The following is a 14,937-nucleotide window of genomic DNA, read 5'->3' as shown; positions in this document are numbered from 1 at the left end:
GTAAAATAACAGTGGATCTATTGCTGAAGAATGTGGTATGAGGAAGTTTCTGCTTCTCTTCCCCTCCTTTTTTTAATTTTTGTTTTGCGTTGATTGTGTTTAATATGAAGTGACTTTCTAGTTAGTGGCTGAGGGTCCTGACATTTTTCTAGATATCAAAAGGTACATAGTGCATTTGGGAGCCTTTTTAAATATTAGCCTGTGGTAAGTGCTGCACATTCTCTTTTATACGTGTGGGCTATGTTGTACTTACCACAGGCTAATGTCTGTAGTACGTGCTAAGCTTTACTAAAATGAACCCTTGCTTAGGTGTGTGAGAGACTGCACTGAAACAGAGCAAACAGAAGGTACAGCCTTTTGTGCTAACGTAACAGGAGCGACAGTCAGAAAATGTTAGATCTAAGATAATACCTTTTCAGTTTTCCAAATATAGAAAGGTTTGTCTTATAAGAACATAAGCATTGCCTCTGCTGGGTCAGACCAGGGGTCCATCGTGCCCGGCAGTCCGCTCCCGCGGCGGCCCCCCAGGTCCATGACCTGGAAGTGTTCCCTACCTAACCTAAAATATCCATACCCTATTCGCTCAATGTCCTGTAAGGTAACTCTATCTGTACCCTGTAATCCTCTTTGCTTCCAGGAAGTCATCCAGTCCCTTTTTGAACCCCAGAATTGTACTCTGTCTTATCACCTCTCTGGGAAGCGCGTTCCAGGTGTCCACCACCCTCTGAGTGAAGAAGAACTTCCTTGCATTCGTTATGAATCTGTCTCCTCTCAGTTTTTCTGAATGACCTCTTGTTTTAGTTGTCCTTGCTAGTCTAAAGAATCTGTCCCTCTCCACCTTCTCTATGCCTTTCATTATTTTATAAGTCTCTATCATGTCCCCTCTCAGTCTCCGCTTCTCCAGGGTAAAGAGCCCCAGCCTGTCTAACCGTTCGGCATATGAAAGGTTCTCCATACCCTTTATCATCCTCGTTGCCCTCCTCTGGACCCTCTCGAGTATTGCCATGTCCTTCCTGAGGTATGGCGACCAGTATTGGACGCAGTATTCCAGATGTGGGCGCACCATTGCTCGATACAGTGGCAGGATAACTTCCTTCGTTCTGGTAGTGATACCTTTTTTGATAATGCCCAACATTCTGTTCGCTTTTTTTGAGGCCGCTGCACATTGTGCCGCCTGCTTCATTGTGTTATCCACCAATACCCCCAGATCTTTTTCTTGTCTGCTTTCCCCGAGTACCCTCCCTCCCATCGTATAGCTGTACATGGAGTTCCCTTTCCCTATGTGCAAGACCTTACATTTCTCCACATTGAAGTTCATCTGCCATTTTTTTGCCCACTCAACTCAGTTTGTTCAGGTCGCTCTGCAGTTCTTTGCATTCCTCAACAGTTCTGACCCTGCTGGAGAGTTTTGTGTCATCCGCGAACTTGATAACTTCGCACTTTGTCCCCATTTCTAGATCATTAATAAATATATTGAACAGCAGTGGTCCCAGCACTGACCCTTGCGGAACACCACTTGTGACCCCTATCCAGTCAGAGTAGTGCCCCTTTACTCCTACCCTCTGTTTCCTGTCCGCCAGCCAATTTTTGATCCATCTGTGCACGTCCCCTTCCACCCCGTGGCTCCACAGTTTCTTCAGTAAGCGTTCATGGGGCACCTTGTCGAAGGCTTTTTGGAAATCTAGATATATAATGTCTACTGGGTCACCTTGGTCCAATTGCTTATTTATCCCCTCAAAGAACTGCAGTAGATTTGTCTGGCATGATCGGCCTTTACAGAAACCATGCTGGCTCGATCTCATCAGATTATTTTTTTCTATATGCTCATTTATACCTTCCCTGATCAGTGATTCGGCCATCTTCCCCGGAACAGAGGTTAAGCTCACCGGTCTGTAGTTTCCTGGGTCGCCTCTCGATCCTTTTTTGAAGATCGGTGTAACATTCGCTATCTTCCAGTCCTCCGGGATTACCCCTGTTCTCAAGGACCATGTCCACAATCGTATCTGGGTTTTTTTTTGATAGATACCTTAAATGTAGGCAAGCGTTTTACAGGTGTACATTTAAGGCATCTGACTCATGCCTACAGAAGCCTAAGGCCACTTCCAGCATAAGCCACGCCTCCGCTGGCCTTAGGTGTCTATAAACCTAGATGCCTACATTGTAGGCGTCCTTTGCCACACGGATTTTTATTTTATCTTTTAAAGTGTGTCCTGATTGGCCCGTTAGCAGTAGGGCACCTACCCCCACCTAAAATCAGGATGCCGTTTCCAGAATCGGGCCTTAAGTGTCCAAATTTATTATGCAGTTACTGCATAGAAAAAACCTTTACTGTGTATTAGCAGCCTTTGACACCCCCCTCGTAATTAAGAGGCAAAAAGTGTATCTGTAGTTGTGGCAGCATGCGGAAAGTGTGTTCTGTGATGATAATGAGGTAACATATGCTAATTCACAAGTTTACTTCTTACCATACTTTACTAAAAAGGCCCCTTAGTGGTAAAGAAAAACTGAGCATTTTGAAAGCAAAATGAAGAGAGTTAACAGCAAACCCTTCTCTGATAGACTTCTAGGTAGTCGATACCTTCTCAGCCCTTTTAATTGCAAATTAATTGCAAATGCATCTTGAGTGCTTGTCCATCAACAATGCTGGAATCTTGCTTTAGGATATTGCAATATCTAATAATGTAAGATACAGGAGCTTCAATGTTTTGGATCATGTTTTTATTTGAAAAAGATGGTATATAAATACAGTATGACAAAAGATGACAATTTCCTCTGTTTGTTAAGTAGGGTTTATAGACAGAAGTGAAGCTCCTAAGTGTAAGCTGAAAGTGGGTGTTCTGTTACATTTTGTGTGCATGTGAAAGGTTGCTAACATTTAGAACCGAGATAGATATACTTGGCTCAAATCCACGCTGCTCCTTGTGACCCTGAGCAAGTCACTTAATCCCTCCTTGCCCCAGGTACGTTAGATAGATTGTGAGCCCGCCGGGTAGAACCGAGATAGATACTTGGCTCAAATCCACGCTGCTCCTTGTGACCCTGAGCAAGTCACTTAATCCCCCCTTGCCCCAGGTACGTTAGATAGATTGTGAGCCCGCCGGGACAGAGAGGGAAAACTGCTTGAGTACCTGAATAAATGCATGTAAACTGTTCTGGGAACGGTATAGAAAATTGAATAATAATAAAAAAAAATAATAATTTTTTTTTTTTTTTGAGAAACAGTACTGAAAAAGCCAGCCTATTGGATTAGGTGTTATGCAAGTTTCTTTAGTATTAAAACTTTATTTTTAGATAATGAGCCTCTTTCCTCTATTAAAGCTGATTGGAAGCATGACTCTCGAGTTTCAGTATTACTAAAGTAAAGACACGCACTATGGGAGTACTAGAATGGAAGTTCGTATATTGCTAAAACTTTATTTTAGCTTCCGCTAAGATCTGTAAACTATTATTCCCAATTGTACATCAGCTGTCAGTTATACATGGCTGTCTGGAACCATTCATTGAGATGGTGTCGGCCACAAGTCTCTTCTTTGTGATGATCTGAAAATGAAATAACTAGAAAAAACAATTTAATACAGCTGTTATGAGGTCTTCACCTCTATTGCAAACTATTTCATGATGTGACTAGAAAAGACTGCAGTAGGGGGAGAAAGCGTCGGCATCAGGGCTGGCTGCTTGGAACAGAAGCTCTGTGCTGACCTGGCTTTAATCAGCTTAAACGGTGTATTTAACAAAAGTTAGACCACCTATAGCAAAGTAAGTGCTACCTTTGGCTGCAGAGTAGGGACCTGTATACATTTGCAAGAATTTGCTTTTCATTTATCGAAGTCTTCATCTCCTCCAGAATCCAAAATGGCATCCGCTAAACTGGATAGACAGTGGATCTCTGTGGTGATTCTTCTGGGAAAACTGGAAATCTCACTGAGAGTAGCTTCAGAGCCACTTGGCAAGATGCATCTTTGGATGCAGGAAATTTGCTCTGTTCTGGGGTCAATTTGAAGTGAATTAAACACACTGGCAACAGATTTTTGAACTGAGATTAAGAAATTGGGTTCCCAAGTAGAGGAGGCAGTGCTGAACCTAGATGAGCAACACTCAGTATTAGTAAATTTTGATGTGAAAATGATTACATTCAGTATCGTCTAAGCAGAACTAGCAAAAAAGCTAGAGAACAGGCAAACTTGAGATTTCACGGAATCCCAGAAACAACCTGAATATAATAATGCAAAGGAAGTTCCTGGCAAGTTATATTTTATTTGAAGACAACACACCCATAGTCCCTGAGGCTATGAGCATATCAGATAATGGGAAGATAAAAAAATAATATGGTTGAAGACATTATAGCTTGCTTCTCAAAAATTTTAAGTAAAGGAAGCCATCTAGCGAAAGTAAGATCCAGGGAGCATTTAATATGGGACACGTGGAGGGCCATAACCAAAAACTACATCTAGGTCCAATTTGGTCATATGGATTCTAGTCATCCAAAGTCGGCAGGGCCCAAATGTCCATTCTTGAAAAATGTCTAAAGTATACTTTTTTCAAAAATCACCCATCTGTACATCCAGGCGTTTGATCGTCCAGGCTGCCAGTAAGTCTATCTTTATACCACATTCTCATCCAAATATTCGTCCAAGTCCTAAACGCCCAGAACAAAACCTTTTGGACATGGGAGGGGCCAGCAATATGATGGACCGGCCACCCAGACATGGCAACAAAGCAGTGGGGCACCTTACAGGGTACTGCTGTGAATTTCATAAAAAGGGTGCCACATAGACATCTTTATTCAGTTTTCTATACTGTTCTCCCAAGAGAGCTCAGAACGGTTTACATGAATTTAATCAGGTACTCAAGCATTTTTTCCTGTCTGTCCTGGCAGGCTCACAATTTATGTAATGCACCTGGGCCAATGAGGGGATTAAGTGACTTGCCCAGGGTCACAAGGAGCAGCGCGTGTTTGAATCCACACCCTCAGGGTGCTGAGGTTATAGCTGAAACCACTGCACCACACTCTCCAAAACTTCCTATTAGGAAACAGGAATGCATTTCTTCAAGCTACAAAAAGGGCTGGGGAGATTAATTAGCACTTGAACTTAAAATTGCTTGAGATGAATGAAATGGCATCCTCGAGCTAAGACAAGTCATTTAAATGATGTAAGTACAAAATGATTCAGAGGCTTGTCTTAGTGACTCAGCTTTTGATGTTTTTCCAAATCTTTAGGAAGCAAAGGACAACAAATAAGTTGTAGGTGGTGATAACATTTTGTGACTACATATCTAAGTGAAATAACTTTTTTAACATAGATACCTGGATAGATTTTTTTTTAGATTGATCATTATGGGGCCAATGCAGAAAGCTATCATGAGCAGTCTACATGCAGTGTAGAAAGTAGTTGAGCAATGGGATTGCTTTATACTGTATTAAAATGAATGATCATGATTTGCTTTTGACATAATGGCCCTGGTTCTTAAAAAAAAAAAAGTGAATTACTGGTAGTAAGCAATATTTTAGAATAAAGAAAAACAAATGGAGGAGAACTTGGTATTTTTGTGTTATTGGATTTACTGTCTGGCTGTATTTCTGCTCTAGTTAATAGCTTTTTAAGACGTGCTCAAGGAAAGCAGAGGAGGCAAAAGGTCAGTTGGAGAAGATCTTGTTCTAAATTAAATTTTTAAAAAAACAAAAAAATAAGCTTAGTTCCATTAAAATAAAGGCCTCAAGGAAATACCTGAAGTCTAGGGAATGTTCAGCTACAAGTCTGAGAGGTGTGTATTAGAGAGAATGACACAGGGTCAAATTTGTTCCAGTTACCACAGGAACTCAATTTCCCCATCCCCGTGAGTTTTGTTGCTGTCCCTGCCCCATTCCTATAAGCTCTGCCTTAACCGCACAAGCCTCAAACACTTATGATTTTAAAGTGTTTGAGGCTTGTGCAGATGAGGACAGAGCTTGCAGGAATGGGACAGGGATGGCAAAATTAGTTCCCGCAGGGATGGGGAGAAATTTGTCCCTGTGTCACTCTCTAGTGTGCATACACCATAGCCTGCCATTATCTTAAGTGATTTCTCAGAACTTCAAAATCTTTGGGAGCTGTGGTACACTTCCACTAATAAGAAAACAATCAGCAGTCTGTTTTAAAAAAGAAAAAATTTAAACCAGAATCCAGTATACTATCTACAATATACAGAATTGCCTTGGCTGTTAAATGTTACCATAAAAATATCATCTACCTACTTCTAAGACTTTAAAACTATTTATTCCGTTGTGTGACAGATTAATCTCTTCAGTTTGAAGTGTAAGCGTGTATTCTCCATTACCAATCTGATCAGCTTTTTGTATGACGCTTTCTATCATAAGAATTTGAACAGCTAACTGAACAGCCCATACAATTTTTGGGGAAAGAAGAAAGTTGTACATGAAGTTGTTACAAGTGAAGGTTTTTAAGTCTGGCCCCTGGTCAAAGCATTGCTTAGGTAGCCATTAAAATTGCATCTCAGGTTGCACACAACTGTGTAGAGAAAGCAGACAAGTTAGTGGAGTTTATCCTGCTGCTGCTGCTATGGGTTGGCACTGAAAGCTTGTTCAAAATTTTACAGTCCATTTCTTTGTGCTGATCTTGTGATGTGCATTGTGAAATATCAACACAAAGGAAACATAGGCTGTGGGTTTTGAATAATCTTGTAGTGCCAACACATAGCAATGAGATGAATTCCAGCAGGAAATGTAACCATGAAACAGTAGCAGGTCCAGGGATAGTAAGCTCATTAAGTGTGCGGGGGTTCCAATTACCATTCCCTAGCAACAGCAGCAGATGAATCCAGAGACCAATGGGATAGCCCACATCTACCAGCAGGTGGAGATAGAGAAACTGATTAACAGGTGATCCTATTGGCTGGCACTCCTCCTGTTTATCCAGTATGCTCTATCTCCCAGCAGGGGACGGTCGCTATTCAACTAGCTCCTGGATTCTAGCTGTGACTGGCATCTTATTTTCTCCTGTTGAGGTTTTCTCTTCAGTGAGATTTTGATTCTGTTTCTCCTGTTGAGATTTTCTCTTCAGTGAGACAGGGGTGTCCGGCTGAACGGTGCCGGCTTTAGGGGTTTACACCTGGGCCCCCCCCAGGTCCCTGCCTCACCCTCCCTCCATTGATAGAGGGTCTACCTTAGTTCCCTTCTTTTTCTTCTTTCCCTTATAAAAAAAAAAAAAGGGGGGGGACACTGCAGCTACTTTTCTGCCCTGCACATGCTCGGCAATGGCATTTGGGCTTCTGCTGACACTAATCACGAGGTTGTGAGTATGTGTTTGCTTCTTCTGGTGTTTGAACTGCGGGATGCTTATTTTGTTAAGCGCTGAGTTTTTCTTTTTGGCGCGGTGGAATTGGATTTCTCGGGGTTGCATCTGTGAAGGGCTACTCTCAATTGATGGAGCCTGTGCTTTCCCGCGCATTTGGGGTGCGAGCTTCCTTTCCTTCCCTGGCGATGGTACTGCTGCGTTTGTCGGTTTCTGGGGCTCACTCTGCTCAACAGCATAGCGGCCGGGGGGGGGTGGCGCGTACTTGGACAGCTCCCGGTGTTGCCTTGGGGCGCTGCATGTTTGCGCGGCTCTCGGGGTGGTGAGGAAGGCTCCCGATGTGTTCTTCTGAGACTATCCGGAAGCCGGGGCTTTGTGGAGGCATGTGGTTTCGGGGGTTCTCCAACGCTGTTGAGACCCAACCGCCTTTCATACGTTTCCTCCCCCGGGGTGTATTTTTTTCACGGTGAGCCTTGGCTGTGTGTTGCTATGTCAGCGCGGGCCTCCGGGACTGTTTTCTGCAGTGCTGTTTTCAGTGCCGGCCTATTTTGGTGCGAAACTGTTGCTCGCTTGAGTCTCCTGCACCGCATCGTTCAGAGGGTTGTGTTGTGTAGCTGGCTGTCTCGGAGCGTGCCGTGACTTATCTCTTTACGAGGTCATCTGAGTCGGTGCAGCTGCCACAGCTTTGTTCAATGTTGCAGTGGTCAAGTTTGGTGTGTATGTGTGTTCCCCCAGCTTCTCTTGCAGAGCGGCGGCCTTTTGTTCTTGGGCCTGCTTTGTTCTATCTCCAGGCACTTTCACATGTGATTCTGCCCTGGGTTGGTCGCCTGTACTCAGTTCTTCTCCAGAATGGGTTGGTAGGCGGCACAGCGAAGTGTGTGTGTGTGGGGGGGGGGGCCAGGGAGTGCCTGCGTTTCATTCGGGTGGTTCTTTCTCTCTCTAGGGGTCCCTGACTAGTGGGACCGTGTGTGTGTGTGGCGGTTTCCCTGATCTTTCTGCCTATGGGCAGTGCTGCGTGTGTCTGGTAGTGCTGCGGTACTGCTTTATGTCCCTATGGAGCGGTTCTAGGGGCATGAGCTGCCTTGGTTACTGTGAAAAACAAAACAAACCAAAAACGCCCAAACAAGGTTGCCCTTTGGGGGCGGTTGGTTTTTGGAGCACCTTGCATGCAGTTTAAGTTACTGCAGGCTTCCGCAGTTTCCTATTGTTTTTCAGTCTTCCGTCTTGGTTTTCAGGAGTGTTCCTTTCTTCTTTGCTGAAATTGTGATTGTCCTCCAGCACGTTTTATGACCGCTGCTGCACTTTGTGGGGGTCATTTCTTCCGCTGTCAGCTCTTTCAGCTTTCTCGTGGACAGGGAGCTGTCATATGGGCAGGTCACGACGCTTTTGTCTAATACCTGTTAAGTTGCTGTTGTTTTCCAAAGGGCGGTAGATACAGCATCTTGATTGCATCTAGTACGTATTCCCTTTAAAGGCCATGCGTATTTCGCTCACGTTGCATGGAGTTAGTACTGTTTTCATGGGTTACATTACGAACCTTGATTTTTTACCTAGGAGAATTTCTTTCTTCTTCCAGTTCCTACAGTGCTCATCCTGCCATTTACTGATCTTTTGCACTTCATTCTGAGGGGATCTTGACTTCTTCCAAGACCTTGTCAGGCTTTCTCATGAGGGAGTAGTCGCTATGCTGTCAGGTCAGGGGGCTGTGCACATTTTTCAGGATGCTTGCACCTTTGCATCCTCCTCAGGTTTCCAGTTCGTTCATGGAGTCTCTCTGTTTTGTGTTTCTCTTTGAAGTGTTACTGGTCCTCAGGACGGTTCTTGTAGTTCTTAGGGAACCACTTACTGCATGGTGGCCAAGATGGGGGCATTGGGCAGGCTGGATCCCATTCTGCTGCATTAGTTTCTCAGGGTTACACATTACCTGGGAGTATATTTACATTTTCTCTATGGACTCTGAATCGGCACTAGGTTTGCATGCCTCTCTTGGAGTGGCGCTTTCGGTTTTAGCACATGCCATTTCGCCTACCCAAGGATTCACGAACGTTTTAGATGATGTGGGCGGTGGTACCGTTTTGGTGCTACCAGGTGATTCGTCTAATTTCTTCTTGACTGCCTGCTTGATTCGGACGACTTCCAGTCGAGCCATTTGACTGACACGAAAAGGGTGGTTTCCTTTCCTCAGTTCTTTACACATGCATCTTCAAATTTGCAGCGCTCTTTTCTCCTGTACTATTTATAGGTATATCGGGATGATGTTTTTATTCATATAGGAGAGACATGCGTTTCTTTCCGGAGACTTGGGCGTGGGGTCTCGGTCTCAGATTGGCATTCTTCTTCGTTTCCCATGACCGAGAGTATGGGATTCTGTACAGGTTCTAGGATCCATATTTCTGACTCCAGTGGGAACTTCGGCTTGCTTTCCCCTTCTAACGCTACTGCAGTCGCTTTGGTTCCGGTGGTTCCCGGTGTCTCAGGGCTCCAATTATTTGGTATGCTCCTCCTGCATCACTGTTTGGTGGCTCAGCGAGATTTCTCTTTTCAAGGCATGCCTCGGTCTTTGCTGGACAAGCTCATGACCACCGACCATTCCTGGCTGTCGGGTTGGGGGGCTCGATGGCTTCTATCCTCAGCTCCAGGAGTCTGGTCTTCAAAGGCGACTCAGTACTTGTTCATTCTTCTACTCTTGAGCAGGGTCAGGCTACCTTTCTGGAGTTTCAGATCATTCTTCCGGAATGCCGTTGAGGGTCCTTTTGGTCAGTATTAGGATGGGGGTATTTCTCTACAGCTTGGGCAGTAGGTGTTGTACTCAGTTGGCAGGTGAAGTTGTTCTGCTTCAATGGGTGTACTCTCATCTTCATCTTCTGTTGGCAGATCCTTTTATGGATCAGGATGCGAGTTTGGCTAGACTTTCTCTCCGCAGAATCTGAGCATGGCCCATTTCTTGTATGTTACAGTGTACAGCGCTGTGTGCGCTTGGGAAAGTGTGCATGTTAGTAATTGTGTAATCTTCTGCATCCTGGATGTTGAGATTTGTGGCTCAGGCGTTCTAGCTCTTTTTATGGACGTGAGATTTCCTGGAACTAGACTTCATGGCCTTGTCTCTCAATTCTAAGCTTCCTAGCTTCTTCGGCGGGCCCAGGGAGTGGGAGTTAGAGGGGGTTGCTGCGTGGCTCCTTTTTTGCCTCTGCCTTCTCCTTTTCAGTGTTTTCCACTGGCTGATGATGGCTTGGATTTGCCATCTCTAGTTCGCCTTCCGGGCACAGTATTTGTAGAATCTCTGGATTGGCGGCGCCATCCTTACTATGCGGATTTGATGAGTCTTTCGACAGCCGGACTAAGAAGTTTCCTGGTATCTCCGGCTTTGCTTGCCTAGGGTCCGATCTACATGGATATTTGTACTACTTTAGTATTACGACCTAGCTTTTTGGAAAGATCTTGGCTGACGTGTAAGGGTTATGCGAAGCAGGTTGTTTCTTTTTTTATCCAGGTGCTACGGACGTCTTCTCCTGTGGCTTCTGCTTCCTTTTGGAGGTTTTTCCTTTCTTGGGTGCTTCTTAGCGTTTGAACCACTCCAGAGTTCCTTTTTGGGCACGAGTGTATTGCCGAGGGCTTAGCGTTCAATTCCCTTCAGCTTCTAGTGCCATTCTTGGCTTGTTACGAGGGCTAGGTATATTGCTCTTCGCTTACTTCTCAGCTTCATGTGGTTCAGTTCCTACACAGAGTGCGGTATATTCATGCACCTCTTGGAAAGCACGGTTTGGAGTACAATCTTCACGTACTTCTTCTCAGTTTACCGAAGGCTTCATGTCATCCTTGTCTTTTGGGACTCTGAAGGGCTGTGCCGTTGAACACGGGGTTTCTTGTTGCCATGGCTTCAGCTCTGCGGTTTTCTATGTTGCAGGCCTTGTTCAGTGGGGATTCCTATTTCTGATTTCCGAAATATGGGGTATCAGTTCGGATGGTATCACTATTTCCTTCTAGGGGGGTGTCATCCTTTCTTTTATGTCACGCTCACTTTTCCTTTCTTCTTCCTGGGAGGAGAACTTGGGAGCAGTGCTTTTATTCACTGCATTTTTTGGTACGTACGTTGCATTCTCCGCGAGCTCGGTTTCTAACGACTTTTAGTTGTCTATATCTCCTTTTTGTATTCTTCAAGGGATGCCTCAAATGTATGGCGGCGTCCGAAGCCTCCATCGCTCGATGGGTCCAGGAGGACATTCTTTATGCTTGCTTGCTGGCAGGGAAGCGGTTGGCGAAAGAACTTCATGACCATTCCACCGGAGCGATGGCTACTTCTTGGGTTCGGCCCAGAGGTTTTTTCCTTGGAGGAGATTTGTCTCGCGGCTACTTGGTCTTCCGAGAGTGCTTTCTCTCTGCATTTCTGTTTGGATGTGGGGGCGCTTGCGGTAGGGGTGTTTTGTGCTTTGGTTGTTGCGGAGGCAGCGTTTGCTTCCCACCCAGATTGAGGATTGCTAAGCTACTTCCCATTGGTCTCTGGATTCATCTGCTGCTGTTGCTAGGGAAGGAAAAATTATGTTCTTACCTGTTAATTTTTTTTTCCCTTAGACGCAGCAGATGAATCCAGAGCCCCACCCTTTCTGGTTATTGTGTCTCGGTTTTCTATTTTGCAACTTTCGCAGTTTGTTATTATGGCGGGTTGTTTTCTGTATTATTGCATTTTGAGATTTGTTATGGGAAGGAAGTTTTTTTATATGCTATGCCTATTGATGGTTACGGATGCTTGGGCAAGGAGCTATACTGGATAAACAGGAGGAGTGCCAGCCAATAGGACCACCTGGTAATCAGTTTCTCTATCTCCGCCTGCTGGTAGATGTGGGCTATCCCATTGGTCTCTGGATTCATCTGCTGCGTCTAAGGGAAAGAAAATTAACAGGTAAGAACATAATTTTTCCTTCTGGTGAGCCATTCCCCCCCCCCCCCCCCGTGTGTGCAGGAGAGGATATGTTGAAAGGGTTGAGGGAAGAGGGTATCTGGGGAAAGGAGTACGGTAAATGCTGAAGGAGGGGGAAGAACAGAAGCAGTGGGCAAATGCTAGAGTGAGATCATGCAGTAGATGCTATGGGAAAGCAAGGAAGAGGCAAGAAAAATGCTGGGAAAAGAAGCAAGAGAAATTGAGAAAGGCAGAAGCGGATTCAAGGCTGGGGGAAGAATTGGAGGGAGCTTGATGGCAAGCGGTAAGAATAAAAAAAAATTATTATACACAGAAGGATTGGGGGAAGGATAGTGGAGTGAAAGAGAAGTTGAAAAATGAGGAAGAGAATTTTTGGATCCTGTTGATAGTACTATGAAAACTATTCACAGGAGGGAGGAGAGTAAAGCCCCCCCCCCCCCTTTTCCTATCACTTGTAAAAATATGGTGTGTCCAACAGTAGCACACATTAGTGCTGCCCAATTTTTACCAATTCACTTTGGTGAATCGATTTGTTGTCTGATAAAATCAGATTCACCGATTTGAGGGACCAACCCCCCCTTCCCCAGGTGAGACTTGATATACCTCTTAAAGCTTCCTAAAGCGATAGTGGCATCGTTCTGAACGGGTTGCTCACCCTGCTGGGGCCTTTCCTCTGCTGCGTCACTGATAAGTTTTATATTTTTTCTTCTGTTACTTTGAACTTTTTTCTTGGTTAAGTGGACTTGTAACCATAGGAATTCAATTAAATGGCTTGTTTCATTTAGTCTTTGTATATGAACTTTGTAACCAAAACTAAATCCTTTATTTTCCTTTCAGAGCAAACCTACACAATTGAAGAGCAAATGCCCTCCTTTGATCATTTCCAAAGAGAATGGCCTACACTTAGATGAGGAACGGGACCTATTTGCAGGTAAGTCTACTTGGATAATGTTGCATAAAATGTAATACTGAACAATTAGCATGTCTCTAAAGTAATCCATTCCAAACACTTTTTCAAACCTTAATGTTTGTACTACTTTTATTCCACATATTAACAAATGTGGAAAGAAGAGGAAGCGAGAGCTAGCATGGTTACAAGGTGAAGTGAAAGAGGCTATTAGAGCCAAAAAAAATCCTTTAAAGAATGGAAAAAGGATCTGAATGAAGAAAATAAGAGACACAAGCACTAGCAAGTTAGATGCAAAGCACTGATAAAGCTTAGAAAGAATATAAAGAGAAACATGACAAAGAAGCAAAAACACATAATTTTTTTAGGTACATCAGAAGCAGAAAACCTGTGAGGGAATCTGTGGGACCGATTGATGATCAAAGAGCAAAAGGAGCGCTCAGGGAGGATAAGGCCATAGTGGAGAGACTGAATGAATTCTTTGCTTCGGTCTGTACAAAAGAAGATGTAAGAGATCTACCTGAACCGGAAATGGTTTACAAGGGTGGTGATGATGAACTGAAAGAAATCTTAGTGAATCTGGAAGATGCACTAAGCCAAATCGTCAAGTTAAAAAATGATAAATCACCTTGACCAGATGGTATACATCCCAGGGTACTAAAATAACTCAAACATGCAATTGCTGACCTGCTGTTAGTGATCTGTATCCTTTTGCTAAAATTGTCTGAAGTAGCTGAAGATTGGAGGGTGACCAATGTTATGCTGATTTTTTAAAAGGGTTCCAGGGGAGATCCAGGAAGTTACAGACTAGTAAGCCTGACTTCAGTGCCAGGCAATATGGTGGAAACAATTATAAAAAACAAGATTGTGGAACACGTAGACAGACTGTTTATTGTTTATTGTTTAATTAGTTTTTTGATTAAACGCTTTATCGATTCTGCAAAGCGTTGTACAAAGCATAAAATGACATTTCAACAAACAGAGTTACAATTAAAACATACTTTCAAAAAAGAACTATAAGATAAACTACGACACAAACTAGGTTATTAAGGACGAACAAACAGAAGACACATGAAGGAAAGAGGGAAGAAATACAATTGCTATAGTAAATGAGAGAGACATTTAAGGTAAAGACAAAAGGGCAGGAGTAAAAAGAATAATAAAACTTCAGTTAAAAGCATCTTTAAAAAGGAAACATTTTAAGTTACTTTTGAACGTTTTTAAAGTTTTTTCCGTTTTTAAATAAAGCGGAAGAGCGTTCCAAATCATAGGAGCTGTTATAGAGAAAATGGAGGTTCGGCGTGTGCCAATTATTTTTAAGGAGGGGATAATAAGATTAGATTGGGATATGGATCTTAAAGATCTCGGTGGATCATAGGGAATCAATACTCTATCTATGAAGGCTGGGGAATTAGTCTGCATAGTTTTGAATGTCAAAAGGGCTATTTTATACGTTATCCTATGTGAAATTGGTAACCAGTGGGCGTCTTTTAGCAGAGGGGTAACATGGTCGTACTTTGTTGCTCTGGAAATTATCTTGATGGCCGTATTTTGAATTAGCTGCAGACGTTTCAAGTCTTTGTGATATATACCTTTTAAAAGCGAATTGCAATAGTCTATTTTTGAAATTATGAGTGAGTGAATCAAAATGTTGAGAGAACTGGTGTCAAGAAGAGGGGCCAATGATCGAATCATTCTTAGTTTGTAAAAACAGTTTTTAACCAGAGCACTTATTTGTGGACGGAAAGTAAGCTTATTGTCTATAAGGACCCCTAAGATTTTTATAGTTGAGGTTGTTATGAGTGGTGTATTATCGATAATAATTG

At 43.5% G+C, this 14,937-nt stretch overlaps 1 protein-coding gene across 1 annotated transcript in view; it reads left to right on the top strand.

The window, feature by feature from the left end:
- The window catches only part of SNX1 (sorting nexin 1), a 76,980-nt gene that overhangs the window by 2,062 nt on the left and 59,981 nt on the right, over positions 1-14,937 (top strand). Inside the window, exon 2 of the mRNA XM_033919470.1 lies at positions 13,042-13,135. Within this exon, the coding sequence (XP_033775361.1) occupies positions 13,042-13,135 (94 nt within the window). The remainder of the gene's footprint in view (positions 1-13,041; positions 13,136-14,937) is intronic.

This window comes from Geotrypetes seraphini, chromosome 14, assembly GCF_902459505.1.
Source record: "Geotrypetes seraphini chromosome 14, aGeoSer1.1, whole genome shotgun sequence".
NCBI lineage: Eukaryota > Metazoa > Chordata > Amphibia > Gymnophiona > Dermophiidae > Geotrypetes > Geotrypetes seraphini.
This window is presented reverse-complemented; position numbering and strand designations above follow the sequence as displayed.